Below are 20,008 nucleotides of genomic sequence, written 5' to 3'. Positions count from 1 at the left end.
GTTTCTTGCAGGTTTGGAGGGATACGAACCAAATTCTGGCAGGTGGGACTAGTGTAGCTTGGATATGTTGGTCGGTGAGGGCAAGTTGGGCCGAAGGGCCTGTTTCCACACTATCATTCTATGGCTCTATGACTATGAAGGGCCTGTTTCCACACTGTATCACTATGGCTCTATGAATATGAAGGGCCTGTTTCCACACTGTATCACTCTATGACTTTATGACTATGAAGGGCCTGTTTCCACACTGTATCACTCTATGACTCTATTTGACCTCCCAAAGGTCAACACCTCACACGTGCTCAGATTAACCTCCATCTGCTATTTCCCCACCTATTTATTCTGCTGATTGATGTCCCGCTGAATACCTCCTTACTGTCCATACATTTTGGTGTCATCTGCAAACTTACTAACCAATCCATCCACATTTATGTTCAAAGATACACACAAAGACACAAAGTAACTCAATGGGTCAGCCAGCATCTCTGGAGAACACGGATGGGTGACATCTTGGGCGGGATAAGAAGAGCTTTAAAATTAAAATTAAACAATAAATGGAAAGATTGCCAACTTCATTATATATTTGTTTCAACATCTGGTGTTTATTTGCTAACCTTCCTGTTATTATTGTGCTAATGTAAACAGTAACAACTGTAAATGACATATAATATCAATATAAAGGTATCAATGATAATAATGTTAATAATAATAATTATTATTAATAATAGTGTCTTAATTATCACAGACATTGAAAAATTGGAACCGTCGCCACAGGTCATTTTTGCGACTCCACCATCCTCACCACCGTGGCAACAGGCAGAGAGCAAACCCTCACCTCCCTGGCAACAGGCCAATGACCAGGCCTTGCTACCATGCTCTTCCACATCGTCACGGCAACAGGCTGATACCCAACTTGCTTCACAGGATCAAATCCAAATGGAAGAGAATTGCCCCCCGGATCAGTTACTGGAAGAGGACAATGGGGAAGAAACACCATTCAAACGTGGAACATCTCTTAGAGATAGGTACGCACATTTTGACCCATCTCTCAGTTACTCTCTAATCCTCTTCTTCCTCATTTTTCTCTTTTTTTTCTCAGAACATAAGTAACAATGTGTTTGGCACTGAAGATCAGGGATAAATGTCTAGACACATACCCTAGCAAAACCAAAACTGGCATGGGGTGGGTAGTCATATGCTTAAAATCATTGGGTATTTTTCAAATGTAGAATGATGGGTTCTAGATTAGTGAGGATGTTAAAGGTTAGGCAGAGAAAACAAGACAATGGTTGAGAGGAAATAGATCTGCCCTGATTGAATGGCGGAGCAGACTCAATGGGCCAAATGGTCTCATTCTACTCCTATGACTTATGATCCTGAGGCTTTATCGGTGGTAGATCATTTACATAGAAACATAGAAAATAGATGCAGGAGGAGGCCATTTGGCCCATTGAGTCTGCTCCGCCATTCAATCAGGGCAGATCTATCAAGGTTGATCATCCACAATCAGTAATCTGTGCCTGCCTTCTCCCCATATCCCTTGATTCCACTAGCCCCTGGAACTCCATCTAACTCTCTTTTAAATTCATCCAGTGAATTGGCCTCCACTGCCTTCTGTGGCAGAGAATTCCACAAATTCACAATTCTCTGGGTGAAAAAGTTTTTTCTCACCTCAGTTTTAAATGGCCTCCCTTTTATTCGTAGACTGTGACCCTTGGCTCTGGAGTCACCCAACATTGGGAACATTTTTCCTGCATTAAGATACATTCACTGATTGTGTTCTAAATTACAATCAATGGATGCTCGGACATTGAGTTGGGAGTCGGAGGGTCGACTGGCCCCTCTTGGACCTGCTCCAACAATCAACAAGATCACAGGTGTTCTTCCACTTCAACATTATCGTCCTGCACTTTGATAACATTAATGCCCAGAAATCACTGTCCCTTGGAGCCAAAATCAATGACTGGTCATCCGTTACTTCGAGCACCACAAATTATAAAGATTTATACTTTGGAATTAAAATAATTCTCTTACTTTTCAACCAGATGGTGTACCCCTTTGTTTTCAGACTGACTCCTAGTCCTAGATTTGGCTCGAAATTCACCCTGGTCTTTGCTGTCAAACACACTCAGTGGTGGAGGTACTATGTTGTAATCTGCCTCTAAAGGTTAGTCCAGTCACTTCCTGGGACTAACAATTAGGACCAGCGGAGTTGATCAATTCTGGTTCAAATCCCAATGTGCAGTTAATAATTTGGAGTTAAACAACGTATTAGTAATGATGATCAAAAATCTTGTGTTATTGTGAAAATCCACTAGGTTCATTGAGCACTTCAGTGTTGGACATTTTCCAAACCTCCCCAGTTTGGTACTTATGTGACTCTGGACCCATTGATGCCCTTTGAATTGGTCCAGCTAGACACTTACACCAAGGGCAATTAATAATGGGCACTAAATGGTGATACAGTGGTGCAGCTGGTAGAGCTGCTATTCACAGTTTGATCCTGACCTGAGATGCTGTCTGTGTAGAGTTTACATGTTCTCCCTGTGACTATATGAGTTTCCTTTGGTTGCTCCGGTTTTCTCCCATATCACAAAGATGTGCAGGTTTGTAGGTTAATTGGCCTCTGTAAATTGTCCCTAGTGTGTCGGGAGTGGATAAGTGGGATAACATGGAACTTTTTAGAATGGGTGATCGATGACCGGCATAGACTTGGTGGGCCGGGTGGCCTGTTTCCATGCTGTATCTCTAAACTAATCTAATCTAGACTAAATACTGGGCTTGCCCTGATCCTGACAAATCAAAGTAAAAACAGAACCAACCCTGAGTTGCTTCACTGCAGGATGTACTGCAGGATTACATGGAAACGTGTAGGAACATGACTATTGAAAGCAGTTGCTTCAACACACAGTAAAAATAATGGACAGAATAAGCCCTACTAACTGCTTGCACAGACTATTTCCATCAATGAAATCATAAACAGGCCCTTTGGTCGACCGAGTCCGCACTGACCAGCGATCCCCGCACACTAACACTATCCTACACACACTAGGGACAATTTGCATTTAAACCAAGCCAATTTCTAGTCTTTTAAGTTTAGTTTAGTGATGCAGCGTGTAAACAGACCCTTTGGCCCACTGAGTCCGCATGGACCAAAGACCCCGCACATCAACACAAGCCTACACACACTAGGGACAATGTACCAAGTACACAAACCCAAGCCAATTAACGGACAAACCTGTACGTCTTTGGAGTGTGGGAGGAAACCGAAGATCTCAGAGAAAACCCCCGCAATCACGGGGAGAATGTACAAACTCCATACAGACAGCACCTGTAGTTGGGATGGAACCTGGGTCTCCAGCGCTGGAAGCGCTGTAAGGCAGCAACTCTACCGCTGCACCACCGTGACTGCACTGTTTTAAAATCACTATCAGTGATATATTACTGGATCCCTGGACTGCCTGCTTCATCTGATGGAATGTGATTCTGATAGATGAATGAGAGGGGAGTGATGGTTGACATGTTCACTCTGCTCTGTTGCGTGTACGTAATACTGAGTGTGCTCCACATCAGGCTGCATCAGGTGAAAGGTGGAGAGGAACAGTGGAGACACAAAGGCAGCAAGATCCAGAGCAGCATCCGAGTCCCACTGACGGAGCGATACAGCCAGTTGCAGCAGGCAGAGGATGCCTGGAAGAAGAAGGTAAGAGTCAAGGGTGTGAATGTGACTGGGTGTGACATGCTGCCAGCTAACTCTGTCAAGTGTGTCAGTGAACATTAACTCTATGAACCCTTAGATAGACACAAAATACTCGAGTAACTCAGAACGTCAGGCAGCATCTCTAGAGAAAAGGAATAGGTGACTTTTGGGTCAAGACCCTTCTTCAGACCTGAGTTTGAAGAAGGGTCATGACCTGAAACATCACCTATTCCTTTTCTCCGACATCGCCTATTTTCTCCAGAGATGCTGCCTGACCCGCTGAGTTACTCCAGCATTTTGCATCTATCTTTGGTGTAAACTAGCATCTGCAGTTCCTTCTTACACTCAATGAATCCTTGTGTTTGTGGTTGTGGCAGGTAGCTGGTGAGCAAAAACCAGGAGGACCGGCATCATATAAGCATGTGGGTTACACTCACCCCGGCCCTAACAAGAGATGCACAAGTCATTACACACCTGTCCACATCTACCTCACAACCCAGCCGGCGAGAACAGTCGGCTGCTGTTCCAATGACAGATGCACATCAAATGAATTCATTTCCCTTGTCCATGACATGCGTTCACATTTGTTATTTGTACACAGTTTTTAATTCCAGGCACTCCCTGGAAAACTGGATTATAACAACATCAGCCCTGTGTACAGGCAGGCTCATGACTTACGCTGCTGCAGAAACCTCCCCACCACATGCACACGCACACGCACTCGCACATAGACACACTCACACAGAGACTTTGGCACAAGCACATACATACACTCACATGCACACACACACACACACACACACACACACACACACACACACACACACACACACACACACACTCACAAACACGCATACACAGATACAAACTCAAAAATTCACACACACAGAGACACAGACACAAACAAACACAGGCACACACAGACATACACACAGACATATACAGAGACACACACACACACACACAGTTACACATACATGCACAAACACACAATACACACTCTCATCACCTGGCCCTGCTGAACTACTCCCATTGATCCAGACTCCAACTCTCCGACCCTTTCAACCTTCCAACTGCAGTATCTTCCCAGTCATAGACCCGACCTTCCCACCCACTCACGGGCACCAATCCCCCACCAGGCCCACACTGGGGTGCCATCCATTGGATCTCTCACAAACCAGGGCGGCAAGGTGGCACAGCAGTAGAGTTGCTGCCTTACAGCGCTTGTAGCGCCGAAGAGTGAAGAGTTAACTAAACAAAACTAAACTAAACCTTTGCCTCAGGTTGCTCAGTCCCCTTCACGTTGCCCCAGGACCAGAACCCAGGCTGTGCGCACTGACCCACAGTGTACAGCAATGCCCTAGGACCAGAACCCGGGCTGTGCGCACTGACCCAGTATACAGCAATGCCCCAGGACCAGAACCTGGGCTGCGTGCACTAACCCACAGTGTACAGCAATGCCCCAGGACCAGAACCCGGGCTGTGTGCACTGACCCACAGTGTACAGGAATGCCCTAGGGCCAGAACCTGGGCTGTGTGCACTGACCCACAGTATACAGGAATGCCCCAGGGCCAGAACCCGGGCTGTGTGCACTGACCCACAGTGTACAGGAATGCCCCAGGGCCAGAACCCGGGCTGTGTGCACTGACCCACAGTGTACAGGAATGCCCTAGGGCCAGAACCCGGGCTGTGCGCACTGACCCAGTATACAGCAATGCCCTAGGGCCAGAACCTGGGCTGTGTGCACTGACCCACAGTATACAGGAATGCCCCAGGGCCAGAACCCGGGCTGTGCGCACTGACCCACAGTATACAGGAATGCCCCAGGGCCAGAACCCGGGCTGTGCGCACTGACCCAGTATACAGCAATGCCCAGCAAGCAGGAGACCATTATCCATTCTCTATAATTGGATTATTTAAAAAGCTCTTTGCCTCTGTCGGTGCTTCTCTGTACATCTAACCAAGTGTGTATGGGCGTATGTGCACATGTATGTGCCTGTGTGTCTGCCTGTGTATGTTTGTCCTTCCGACTGTCTGTGTGTACGAGTATCTGTGTGTCTATTTGTGCACGTGCGGGGTATATATATATATATGAGAGGCCTATCTGCCTGATTATGTGCTTGTCCATGTGACTGCGTGCCTTTGTGTACACTTCTGTCTGTGTGATTGCCCATGTGTGTGTGCCCGCGTATGTGTGCCCATGTGTGTTTGCCCATGCATGTGTGCGTGCCTGTGTGTGTGTGTATGCCATGTGTGTATCCTGATGTGTGTGCCCATGTGTGTGTGTGCCCGTGTGTGTGTGCCCATGTGTGTGTGCGCCCGTGTGTGTGTGTGCCCGTGTGCGTGTGTGCCCGTGTGTGTGTGCCTGTGTGTGTGTGTGTGCCCATGTGTGTGTGTGCCCGTGTGTGTGTGCCTGTGTGTGTGTGCCCATGTGTGTGTGTGCCCGTGTGTGTGTGTGCCCGTGTGTGTGCGCCCGTGTGTGTGTGTGCCTGTGTGTGCCCATGTGTGTGTGTGCCTGTGTGTGTGCGTGTTTATTTAAGCCATTCACCTTCTGCTGGTGCCGTGCACCACGATACAGCTGTGGAGCAGCGCGGCGTGTGGAACCAACGCCTGGTGATAGCTTTGACATCCAGGCAATAAGTCGCTGAATCCATTGAGGTCTGAAGGCCTCGGCTAGAACTAATGTCTCACTTTTTCAATGGTAACCCTGTATTTGGAAAGAAAGAAACGTTCAGGCATTCACCTGTGTCCATCAATAAAGCCCCCCATTAGTGCTTTGATGTTCTCAATCCTGCTTCTAGTTCAATGGTACCTTGCAGCCATCCTTTGGACATGGATGTGGATGTCACGCAGCTGAGAAACCCCTGGGGTTTAACTCACCCCCTTGTGTTCCTTCTGGTCAATGGTGACTTTGCCTTTTGTTGAGATATCGATGGAAAGCACCGTTTCAATGAGGAATGTTATTGAAATCGACCAATTGATAGCCATGATGTATTTTATATAGAGGGTGTAAGGGTGGCAGGTTCAGCTTATCTGAAATGAAGGCGACGTCTATGTCATTGACAAAACAGAGATAGGTGTAGATATTTAGTGAGGATCAATGTTCTGATCTCGAGGTTTTCGTACAGTGGGCGTATATACAGAGGGTGTGTATACAGTGGGTGTGTATACAGTGGGTGTATATACAGTGGGTGTGTATACAGTGGGCATACAGTGGGTGTGTATACAGTGGGTGTGTATACTGTGGGTGTATACACAGTGGGTGTATACAGTGGGTGTGTATACAGTGGATGTATACAGTGGGTGTGTATACAGTGGGTGTGTATACAGTGAGTGTGTATACTGTGGGTGTATACACAGTGGGTGTATACACAAGTGGGTGTGTATACAGTGGTGGGTCATTCTGTAGTGGGTCTTTCTGTGATGGAGTTTCTGCTCTGGGTTATCATTGATTGTTGGGAATGTCTAGCTGGCATTCTGGTTGAAATTATTTGGCAGAAACACTGATTTTCACTCTCCCTACCAGCCAACAGAATGTCTCTCTGGATTCCTTTTGTTGCATTGACCTTGGGCAGTGTGCTTTGCTAATCCATTGTGTGTTTTCATTCTATTTGCTAATCTATTGTGTTTTCAACCTATTTGCTAATCTATTGTGCGTTTTCATCCTACTTCCAACAACCTTCTTCTTCTACACTGCTGTCTCTCTGTCCTTTTTGTCCTCAATGTAGGAGGAAGATGAGAATCTGAACTGTGCAGAGCAGTCACAATGTTGGGTAAGAGCATTGGGCCCGTAGCCTTTATGTTGAAGAAACAGTTCAAAGGCAAGGTCAAATAGTTTGGGAGGGATTGAGGGAAACGTGATGCACCGTGAACATATTCTGGCAACAGTCCCTCCTCCCAACTAAAACTATCAATCTCACCAATACCCTTTCAGTAGATGGACACAAAGTGCTGGAGTAACTCAATGGGTTAGGCAGCATCTCTGGAGAAACAGGATGGGTGATGTTTCAGACTCAGGGTTCCGACCTGAAACTTTTTCTCCAGAGATGCTGTCTGACCCGCTGAATTATTCCAGCACTTTGTGTCTATCTTTGGTATAAACCGGCATCTTTATTTCCTGCCATCACAGTAACTTTTCAGTCTTGGTCTTGTGCTTGATTGTGTGACGTTTATTCTGATATTCTCCAGTTGACATGGTCAGTGCTCACCATATAACATATAACATATAACAACTACAGCATGGAAACAGGCCTGTCCGGCCCTACCAGTCCACGCCGACCATTCTCCCTGACCTAGTCTCATCTACCTGCACTCAGACCATAACCCTCTAATCCCCTCTTATCCATATACCTATCCAATTTATTCTTAAATAATAAAATCGAGCCAGCCTTCACAACTTCCACCGGAAGCCCATTCCATACAGCCACAACCCTCTGAGTAAAGAAATTCCCCCTCATGTTACCCCTAAACCTTTGTCCCTCAATTCTGAAGCTATGTCCCCTTGTTGGAATCTTCCCCACTCTCAAAGGGAAAAACCTACCCACGTCAACTCTGTCCGTCCCTCTCAAAATTTAAAAAACCTCTACCAAGTCCCCCCTCAACCTTCTACACTCCAAAGAATAAAGACCCAACCTTTTCAACCTCTCTCTGTAGCCTAAGTGCTGAAACCCAGGCAACATTCTAGTAAATCTCCTCTGTACCCTCTCCATTTTGTCGACATCCTTCCTATAATTTGGCGACCAGAACTGCACACCATACTCCAGATTCGGCCTCACCAATGCCCTGTACAATTTCAACATTACATCCCAACTTCTATACTCGATGCTCTGATTTATAAAAGCAAGCATACCAAACGCCTTCTGCACCACCCTATCCATATGAGATTCCACCTTCAGGGAACAATGCACAGTTATTCCCAGATCCCTCTGTTCCACTGCATTCCTCAATTCCCTACCATTTACCCTATACGTCCTATTTTGATTTGTCCTACCAAAATGCAGCACCTCACACTTATCAGCATTAAACTCCATCTGCCATCTTTCAGCCCACCCTTCCAAAAGGCCCAAGTCTCTCTGTAGACTTTGAAAATCTACCTCACTATCAACTACTCCACCTATCTTAGTATCATCTGCATATTTACTAATCCAATTTGCCACACCATCATCCAGATCATTAATGTAAATGACAAACAACAGTGGACCCAACACAGATCCTTGGGGCATTCCACTAGACACTGGCCTCCAACCTGACATACAATTGTCAACCGTTACCCTCTGGTATCTCCCATTCAGCCATTGTTGAATCCATCTTGCAACCTCACTATTAATACCCAACGATTTAACCTTCTTAATCAACCTTCCATGTGGAACCTTGTCAAATGCCTTACTGAAGTCCATATAGACAACATCCACAGCCTTGCCCTTATCAATTTCCCTGGTAACCTCTTCAAAAAATTCAAGAAGATTAGTCAAACATGACCTTCCAGGCACAAATCCATGTTGACTATTTCTAATCAGGCCTTGATTATCCAAATAATTATATATATTGTCCCTAAGTATCTTTTCCATTAATTTTCCCACCACAGACGTCAAACTAATAGGTCTATAATTGCTAGGTTTACTTTTAGAACCTTTTTTAAACAAAGGCACAACATGCGCAATGCGCCAATCTTCCGGCACCATCCCTGTTTCTAATGACGTTTGAAATATTTTCGTCATAGCCCCTGCTATTTCTGCACTAACTTCCCTCAATGTCCTAGGGAATATCCTATCAGGACCTGGAGACTTATCCACTTTTATATTCTTCAAAAGTGTCCGTACCTCCTCTTCTTTAATCCTCCTAATTTCCATCACTACTCTACTTGTTTCGCTTACCTCACATAATTCAATATCCTTCTCCTCGGTAAATACCGAAGAAAAGAAATTGTTTATGACCATGTACATTTTGAAAGTAGCCAAAGTTGCAGGTCCTGTGGTCACTTTAGCTGCCCTGTACATCACATCACTGAGATAAACACTGGGGGAAACACTCAGGTAAACTCAAAATCTTGCTGCACGATCTAAAATGAAATAAAGCTCACCATTTTGCCAACCTTCAAATATAAGACATTTTTTAAGACGCTTTCAGGGACAGTTCTGCCCAACCCAGTACTGTTCCATAATGTTGTATGATGACAGACCTGGGCACACAAATCCTGTACCCCAGTGTTATACAGACCCGTCCCCACCAGTACTGTACCCCAGTGTTATACAGTGACAGACGTCCCCACCAGTACTGTACCCCAGTGTTATACAGTGACAGACATCCCCAACAGTACTGTACCCCAGTGTTATACAGTGACAGACCCGTCCCCACCAGTACTGTACCCCAGTGTTATACAGTGACAGACCCATCCCCACCGGTACTGTACCCCAGTGTTATACAGTGACAGACATCCCCACCAGTACTGTACCCCAGTGTTATACAGTGACAGACGTCCCCACCAGTACTGTACCCCAGTGTTATACAGTGACAGACCCGTCCCCACCAGTACTGTACCCCAGTGTTATACAGTGACAGACCCATCCCCACCGGTACTGTACCCCAGTGTTATACAGTGACAGACATCCCCACCAGTACTGTACCCCAGTGTTATACAGTGACAGACGTCCCCACCAGTACTGTACCCCAGTGTTATACAGTGACAGACCCGTCCCCACCAGTACTGTACCCCAGTGTTATACAGTGACAGACCCATCCCCACCAGTACTGTACCCCAGTGTTATACAGTGACAGACGTCCCCACCAGTACTGTACCCCAGTGTTATACAGTGACAGACCCATCCCCACCAGTACTGTACCCCAGTGTTATACAGTGACAGACGTCCCCACCAGTACTGTACCCCAGTGTTATACAGTGACAGACCCGTCCCCACCAGTACTGTACCCCGGTGTTATACAGTGACAGACCCATCCCCACCGGTACTGTACCCCAGTGTTATACAGTGACAGACGTCCCCACCAGTACTGTACCCCAGTGTTATACAGACACGTCCCCACCAGTACTGTACCCCAGTGTTATACAGACACGTCCCCACCAGTACTGTACCCCAGTGTTATACAGACACGTCCCCACCAGTACTGTACCCCAGTGTTATACAGACACGTCCCCACCAGTACTGTAACCCAGTGTGATAAATTGCCAGACCCGTTCCTGCCATCACCGTTCCCCTCTGTTGTCCTGCAGTGATGGACTTCAGTGTAATCGTGTTCTCCTTGTGGTTTGGAAACATAATTCATGGGCTGCTGATGAGCAGCAGGGATATATTGAGATAAAATCTGATTTATGGTCTGCTTATTGTCCACTAAGTAAAAGATTATAGGTTAAAGCAGTGGTGATTAGCAGTGGTGATTATTGAATAATATCTAAGCTCTATTGGTGAAGGTCTAACTAAGCATTTCCATTAGTTGGATTGATGTTAATTTTGTAGTTGCTTGCTGATTACTGCTGCTACATATATTTTTATCTCAGGCTTAAGAGATGAAGGGTTCTGTACATTTTGCTACCATTGTTTCTGCTGGGCTGTCCTTTAACATCTTGTTCTAACCTTCCTTCATTCTGTCTCTCCTCACACCTGTAGGACCCTGTCTATTCCGCCATCTATTCCCCTGTTGCTAGACAATGCCAGTACATCACATGTTATGACCAGGTGAGCAGCTTCCCTATCCACACCTCATGCCCGGTGTTATTACCTAAGAAAGTAACGACCTGTTGTCAGCCACGGTGATGTTCACACAGGCCTGGGCAAAGGTTGCCTCTCACGGTCACTGAGAACTACAAGTTGCTGCTGCATTTGCATCATTTTTCACTGCTGTCTCTTGTTCTCACTTTATCACTTTCCTGTCTCTCTGTCTCTGTCTCTCATCCCAAAGGAAGCACTTTCATACAAGGTCAAAGCGGTGGCGTTTAATCAGAGTGGCCCTGAGTATCTTTGGAGACGAAAGGTGATCATTTAACATATAACACATATAACAACTACAGCATGGAAACAGGCCTGTCCGGCCCTACCAGTCCACGCCGACCATTCTCCCTGACCTAGTCTCATCTACCTGCACTCAGACCATAACCCTCCAATCCCCTCTTATCCATATACCTATCCAATTTACTCTTAAATAATAAAATCGAGCCAGCCTCCACCACTTCCACCGGAAGCCCATTCCATACAGCCACAACCCTCTGAGTAAAGAAGTTCCCCCTCATGTTACCCCTAAACCTTTGTCCCTCAATTCTGAAGCTATGTCCCCTTGTTGGAATCTTCCCCACTCTCAAAGGGAAAAGCCTACCCACGTCAACTCTGTCCGTCCCTCTCAAAATTTAAAAAACCTCTATCAAGATAGTTAGAAACATATAAGATAATTAGGGGATTGGACACATTAGAGGCAGATAACATGTTCCCAATGTTGGGGGAGTCCAGAACAAGGGGCCACAGTTTGAGAATAAGGGGTAGGCCATTTAGAACGGAGATGAGGAAGAACTTTTTCAGTCAGAGGGTGGTGAAGGTGTGGAATTCTCTGCCTCAGAAGGCAGTGGAGGCCAGTTCGTTGGATGCTTTCAAGAGAGAGCTGGATAGAGCTCTTAAGGATAGCGGAGTGAGGGGGTATGGGGAGAAGGCAGGAACGGGGTACTGATTGAGAGTGATCAGCCATGATCGCATTGAATGGCGGTGCAGGCTCGAAGGGCTGAATGGCCTACTCCTGCACCTATTGTCTATTGTCTATTGTCTAAGTCCCCCCTCAACCTTCTACGCTCCAAAGAATAATGACCCAACCTGTTCAACCTCTCTCTGTAGCCTAAGTGCTGAAACCCAGGCAACATTCTAGTAAATCTCCTCTGTACCCTCTCCATTTTGTCGACATCCTTCCTATAATTTGGCGACCAGAACTGCACAATAATTTCATTATTTATGGTGACTTTGCTGTAGAGGGAGCAGTGGATACCTGTGAGTGATTGATACCCCGTGCACACTCCATGCCTACACCCTCCCACCTACCCTTCATGCCAAACAGAAATAGCCTCCGCACCTTCCCCTCATGGGTGCCTCAGGTGATATCCACCTGCATTTTGCTTGACAGTTATTACTCAGTATATATATACATGTACAAGTATATTTACACTTTAAAAATTGTGTGTGGGGTGTGTGTGTGTATATATATATATATATATATATATATATATATATATATATATATATATCTATATATATATCTATATATATATGAGTGTATTTACAGTATATATATATATATCTATATATATATGAGTGTATTTACAGTATATATATAGATGCTGCCTGAGCCGCAGTTACTTCATCAACATGCATTCATAATGTATATAGGCACAACACTAGATCTACATGTGATGTGTTATTCTTCCTGTGCAGGACCCTAACAATTGCCACGCAGCCAGTCTGGTTCACGCTGCACAGCTGTGCCTCTGTACTTTACCCTCAGGCTCAGGTGCTGGAACTGGCTCAGCATGTTTAGCAAGAAAGACGGCTTTACCATATCATGTGACAAGAGCCCCAGATGTGTGGCACCAATTATACTGTGATGCTTCCTGTCAGTTTGATCCCATTCATGTGTGGACAACAGGAGAATAACATTGGCACCAACCCTCAGGGAAATTCCTTCACAAAGGGCTATCAAATAACTATTTTTGATTAACTTGAATCATTTTGCACCTGGATATTGGAATTCATGAGTGACTTTTAAACCTCACATTCCTCATGGGAAGTTACCTCAGTAAAATGGAAATTGGAAAATGGGCTGGTGCACCTTTTATTCCAACGTCATTATTACAAGAAAAGGCTTTGCAATGAAAGTCTGGTTGAAAGTTAACCCACACTACCTTTAAACTCACTCCCTGGTATCCATATATATTTTGTGTGTGTATATAGTTTAGTTATAAGCTTATTTGTCTTTGTGTAAATGTTTGAGTTTCAGGAAGTTCATATCAAATGCAAGTCATTGTTTTGTACCATTCACCAGACAAGAACGGGAATGGTTTGATTGAAATGTTTGTATTTGTTACGGTAGGGGCACAGATCTTGTAACCGTCAAGGAAGCAGAGATTAGAGTGGGTGTCAGGGGTTATGGGAAGAAGGCAGGAGAATGGGGTTGAGAGGGAAAGATAGATCAGCCATGGTTGAATGCTGGAGTAGACGTGACTTAATTCTGCTCCTATAACTTATGAACTTAAAATTAGTGCCATATCCTTGAGGAGGGAGATCAGTGAGCAGTTTACCCACAACACAAAACTCCAGGATTTCTTCTCCAATTGGCTGCAAGTGCAGGGCCCGAGGAGAGTGTTCCATGCTGCAAGTCCTGGATTGGGTCAATTGGACAGAGAATGAGGTGAGAATTAAAACAGGTGAGAAGGAACTTTCAAACTGAGGTGAGAAGGAACTTTCAAACTGAGGTGAGAAGGAACTTTCAAACTGAGGTGAGAAGGAACTTTTTCACCCAGAGAGTTGTGAATTTGTGGAATTCTCTGCCACAGAGGGCAGTGGAGGCCAAATCACTGGATGGATTTAAGTGAGAGTTAGATAGAGCTCTATGGGGCTAGTGGAATCAAGGGACATGGGAAGAAGGCAGGCACAGGTTACTGATTGTGGATGATCAGCCATGATCACAATGAATGGTGGTGCTGGCTCGAAGGGCCGAATGGCCTCCTCCTGCACCTATTTTCTATGTTTCTATGAAATGTGGTGGTGAGGCAGATATTTAAATCTAAGCTGCAGGGTGACATAGTGGCGCAGCGGTAGAGTTGCTGCCTTACTGCGCTTACAGTGCCAGAGACCGAGATTCAATCAAGACTACGGGTGCTGTTTGTATGGAGTTTGCATGTTCTCCCCATGACCGCTCATTCCAAACTCCAAAGATGTGCAGGTTTGTAGGTTAATTGGATTAGTATATATGTAAAAACTGTAATAATAGTGTTAATGTGCAAGGATCGCTGATTGGTGCAGATTAAGTGGTCCGAAGGGCCCGTTTCCGCTCTGTATCTCTAAACTAAACAACTGGATGTTACAACCATAAGATACACCTGGATCCTTAACTGAGACTCCCTGCGTTTGTTTGGTAGGAGTGGCTGGACAAGAAACTTTCTGTGATTATTAAATCATTATATTATTAAATTATTGTTGTAGTGGCCTGGTAGTACAGGTGGCAGCCCTTCAATGATGTTGAGAGGTTGAATAGACCACTGAATTTGTAAATAGTGTTGGTTAATGCATGGAAATATGAAGCAAGCCATTTTAAGGTGCTTACACATATGGAGACCCACACAACACTATTTGAGAAGATGTCCACTACCTTTCTGAGTGAAGGCCTTCCCTCTCTGTTGTGTTGAGGGATGTAGATTGTTTGGATGCCACTGGGTCTCAAAGCAGCAATGATTTCAGACCAGGAAAGATTGCTTGTCGTGTTAATGTGGGAACATATTTACATCTTCGCCATGCTCTTTGGGTAATCATTGACATAATGTTCTGTCCTGACTCCCCACACTGTGTTCTGTCCTGACTCCCCACACTGCCTTGGATCCATAGCTTTCAGGAGCCACATGCTGCCAATTACTAGAAACATAGAAGCATAGAAAAAACAGGTGCAGGAATAAGCCATTCTGCCCTTCGAGCCAGCACCACCATTCAATATGATCATGGCTGATCAGTACCCCGTTCATGCTTTTTCCCCATATCCCTTGATTCCTTCAGTCCTAAGAGCTAAATCTATCTCTTGAAAACCTCCATTGCCTTCTGTGGCAAAGAATTCCACAGATTCACAACTCTCTGGTTGAAAAATGTTTTCCTCATCTCAGTCCTAAATGGCCTACCCCTTATTCTTAAATGGTGACCCCTGCTTCTAGATGCCCCTAATATCGGGAACATTTCTCCTGCTTCTAGCCTGTCCAATCCGGGCATAATCCGGAAGATGCAAGATCATTTCATTCCAAAGAGGAAGAAAGATTCTAAGGGGAGTAGGAGCTAACCGTAGCTGACAAGGAAAGTTAGGGATGGAATAAAACTAAAAGAAAAGATGTATAACACAGCAAAGAGTAGCGGCAAGCCAGAGGATTGGGAAACTTTCATAGGACAACAGAAGGTAACAAAACGGGCAATTCGGGCTGAAAAGATGAAGTACGAGGGGAAGCTGGCCAAGAATATAAAGAAGGACAGTAAAAGCTGCTTTAGATATGTTAACAGAAAAAGATTAGCAAAGTCAAATGTGTGCCTTGAAGGCAGACACGGGTGAAATTATTATGGGTAACAAGGAAATGGCAGAAGAGTTGAACAGGTACTTCGGATCTGTCTTCACTAAGGAAGACACAAACAATCTCCCAGATGTACTAGAGGACAGAGGATCTAGGGGAGTAGAGGAACTGAAAGAAATTTGCATTAGGCGAGAAATAGTATTGGGTAGACTAATGGGACTGAAGGATGATAAATCCCCTGGGCCTGATGGTCTGCATCCCAGGATCCTCAGGGAGGTGGCTCTAGAAATAGTGGGCACATTGGTGATCATTTTCCAATGTTCAATAGATTCAGGATCAGTTCCTGTGGATTGGAGGATAACTAATGTTATCCCACTTTTCAAGAAAGGAGCGAGAGAGAAAACGGGGAATTACAGACCAGTTAGCCTGACATCAATGGTGGGAAAGATGCTGGAGTCAATTATTAAAGAGGTAATAACGGTGCATTTGGATAGCAGTAAAAGGATAAGTCCAAGTCAGCATGGATTTATGAAATGGAAATCATGCTTGACTAATCTTCTGGAGTTTTTGGGGATGTGACAAGTAAAATGGATGAAGGGGAGCTAGTGGATGTAGTGTATCTAGACTTTCAGCAAGCCTTTGATAAGGTCCCACACGGGAGATTGGTGAGCAAAATTAGAGCACATGATATTGGGGATAGGGTGTTGACATGGATAAAAAATTGTTTGACAGACAGGAAGCAAAGAGTAGGAGTAAACGGGTCCTTTTCAGAATGGCAGGCAGTGGCGAGTGGAGTGCCGCAAGGCTCGGTGTTGGGGCCGCAACTGTTTACCATATATATTAATGATTTGGAAGAGGGAATTAAAAGCAACACTAGCAAGTTTGCGGATGACACAAAGCTGGATGGCAGTGTGAAATGTGAAGAGGATGTTAGGAGGTTGCAGGATGACCTGTACAGGTTAAGTGAGTGGGCAGATGTGTGGCAGATGCAGTATAATATAGATAAATGTGAGGTTATCCACTTTGGCGGCAAAAACAAGTAGGCAGATTATTATCTCAATGGAGTTAGGTTAGGTAAGGGAGAGGTGCAGCGAAACCTGGGTGTCCTTGTACACCAGTCACTGAAAGTTGGCATGCAGGTACAGCAGGCAGTGAAGAAAGCTAATGGAATGTTGGCCTTCATAACAAGAGGATTTCAGTATAGGAGTAAAGAGGTTCTTCTGCAGTTGTATAGGGCCCTGGTAAGACCACATCTGGAGTATTGTGTACAGTTTTGGTCTCCTAATTTGAGGAAGGACATCCTTGTAATTGAGGCAGTGCAGCGTACTGACATATGAGGAAAGATTGAAAAGACTAAGCTTGTATTCACTGGAGTTTAGAAGGATCAGAGGGGATCTTATAGAAACATATAAAATTATAAGGACTGGACAAGCTAGATGCAGGAAAAATGTTCCCCATGTTGGGCGAGTCCAGAACAAGGGGCCACAGTCTTAGAATAAAGGGAGGCCATTTAAAACTGAGGGGGAACGTTTTCACCCAGAGAATTGTGAATTTGTGGAATTCCCTGCCACAGAGGGCAGTGGAGGCCAAATCACTGGATGGATTTAAGAGAGAGTTAGATAGAGCTCTAGGGGCTAGTGGAATCAAGGGATAGGGGGAGAAGGCAGGCACGGGTTATTGAATGTGGACGATCAGGCATGATCACGATGGCTCGAAGGGCCGAATTGCCTCCTCCTGCACCTATGTTTCTATATATGATTCTAATCCTTTAAGAATGTTATATGTTTCTATAAGATCCCCTCTCATCCTTCTAAATTCCAATGAATACATGCCCAGTCGACCCATTTTTCCTCAATTGTCAGTCCCGCCATCCCGGGAATTAACCTGGTGAACCTTCGCTGCACTCCCTCAATAACAATAATGTCCTTCCTTAAATTAGGAGACCAAAATTGCACACAATACTCCAGGTGTTGTCTCACCAGGGCCCTGTACAATTGCAGTAGGACCTCCTTGCTCCTAAACTCAAATCCTCTCGCCATGACGGCCAACGTGCCATTAGTTTCTGTAGGAGGGAGTTCCATCCTTCTTCGCTAATGTGTATTATTAATTATTTTGTATCTTTTCTCCCAAGTGGCTTCTGATATTTACTTTCTGCTTTTAGAATCTCGAATTGACAAAAAAAAATGATATCCAAGTTCTCAACTTCTTTCAAAATCTTCAATATCTCAAATCAAATCCCCTGTAATATTCGAGAGATGAAGGCATGCAATTTTTTTTTTTTCCTAGAAGCTTTCAGTATGTGGTTTGATTGTAAAGCCTCCTCTTTCAAGCATGGAGCTTTATAGCGCAGAAACATGTCCTTTGACCTGCCAAACCCACCCCAACCAACATCAATCACTCAAATACACCAATCCTATGTAAATCCCACTTTATTGTCCCCACTTTCCCATCAACATCCCTCCTACCCACCATTTTCTACCATATACCTACATACCTGGCAATTCACGGGCACATTAACCAGCCAACCTATGTGTGTAGGGTTGTGTTAATGTGCAGGGATTGCTGGTCGGTGTGGACTCGGTGGGTCTGTTTCCATGCTGTATCCCTAAACTAAACTAAACTATGCATCTTTGGGATATCGGTGGAAACCGGAGCACCCATGTGAAACTCACAGTCACCGGGAGAACGTGCAAACTCCACACAATCAGCACCAGGAAAGCACATCTACGCTGGTCACTGGAGCGGTGAGGTAGTGGCTCTAAACCCTCAGCAGATCGTTCCTCCGGAGGTGAATTGCTTCCATTCGGTGCTTCTGTGTAACTCAACGTGACCTTGCTTGTAACAAGAGTGTTGAACGAGGTTTTCTCTCTGTTAGAGGTCAGCGACTGATATCGGGGGGAAGATCTCCCTGGAGGAGCGAAAACAGCTGATCTCTGTAAGCGAGGAGCAGTGGAAAATGAAGGGCAAAGGTGCATTCAACGACTCCACACAGTTCACCGTGGCTGCGCGTATGGTGAAGAAAGGTCAGCATCACCATCTCCCTCTTACAGCATCCAATCTTGGCAGGCAACGCTGGCAACTCAAGTGGAGTGATGAGTTGCCAAAACAAGTGTGCCAAGGTTCATTTTCATATCTCTCTCTTCCTTCCATTGATGTTTTCAACCACTTGTGGGAGGGGCACAAAACAAGTCAAGTGGGGACACGGAGAACAATCTCACTGGTACTTCCCTGGAATGGCCACTTCTCAGCCCCTGAGGATGACCTAATCACCCTCTACTGCTGGGTGAGGTTCCAGGTCAAGGTCCTGTCATGCCTCAGCTGCTCTGGTCTAGTTGGTCATGTGTTGGGGGTTAGAGGCTGGGTGGGTGAACAGGGAAAAGAGTCCCAAAGTAGGACATGTGGAGCATCAGCTGGGGAGGGAAGGGTGAGGTCATGACCTTTAGAGTCAGGCATGGGTATCAAGAAGGGCTTGTGTCAAAATAAGATGGCAGGTCAGGGGTCTAATGGTGGAGGGTTGTGATGGGGATCAGGCCAAGGTAGAGGAGTGGGATGGTGAGACAGTGCAGAGGGTGAAGGGTTCATCTAAAATGCAAGCGTCTGTCACTGCTTCTTAGTGTATTAAGTTAACAGTAGTACCTGATCAAGAAGGTCCCTGTATCTCTGAAAATAGGGTGGCATTTATAGAACGAGTCTGTCTCTGTCTGGGAGGCCTTGTTATCAATGATCACACCACTGAGAATGGCATCCAGAGTGATATCACAGTGCACATAAGGACATATAAATGTGCATCACCACTGTGGGCCTGCAGAACCCTGACATGTGGCCTTCTGGAGTTTGAGAACCTTGTAGTAAAAGGCAAGTGACTCAACAGTGGCCCCAGACCCTGACCCTGACCCCAAACCCGACCCTCACCCTGACCCTTACCATGACCCAGACCCCGAGGCTGACCCTGACCCCGACTCCGACCCTTACCCTGACCCCGACCCCGACCCGGACCCCGAGGCTGACCCCGACCCCTGACCCCGACCCCGAGGCTGACCCTGATCCTGACCCCGACCCCGAC

General features: G+C 45.5%; 1 protein-coding gene across 1 annotated transcript in view; it reads left to right on the top strand.

Annotated features, from left to right (window-relative positions):
• Window positions 1–861: 861 nt before the first annotated feature.
• LOC144607597 (supervillin-like) overlaps window positions 862–20,008 on the top strand; it is a 109,337-nt gene continuing 90,190 nt past the window's right edge. The window contains exons 1-3 of the mRNA XM_078424520.1: window positions 862–1,022; window positions 3,571–3,700; window positions 18,821–18,968. Of these exons, the coding sequence (XP_078280646.1) occupies window positions 934–1,022; window positions 3,571–3,700; window positions 18,821–18,968 (367 nt within the window). The 5' untranslated portion in view covers window positions 862–933. The remainder of the gene's footprint in view (window positions 1,023–3,570; window positions 3,701–18,820; window positions 18,969–20,008) is intronic.

This window comes from Rhinoraja longicauda, chromosome 29 (assembly GCF_053455715.1).
Source record: "Rhinoraja longicauda isolate Sanriku21f chromosome 29, sRhiLon1.1, whole genome shotgun sequence".
In the NCBI taxonomy this organism is placed as follows: Eukaryota; Metazoa; Chordata; class Chondrichthyes; order Rajiformes; family Arhynchobatidae; genus Rhinoraja; species Rhinoraja longicauda.
This window is presented reverse-complemented; position numbering and strand designations above follow the sequence as displayed.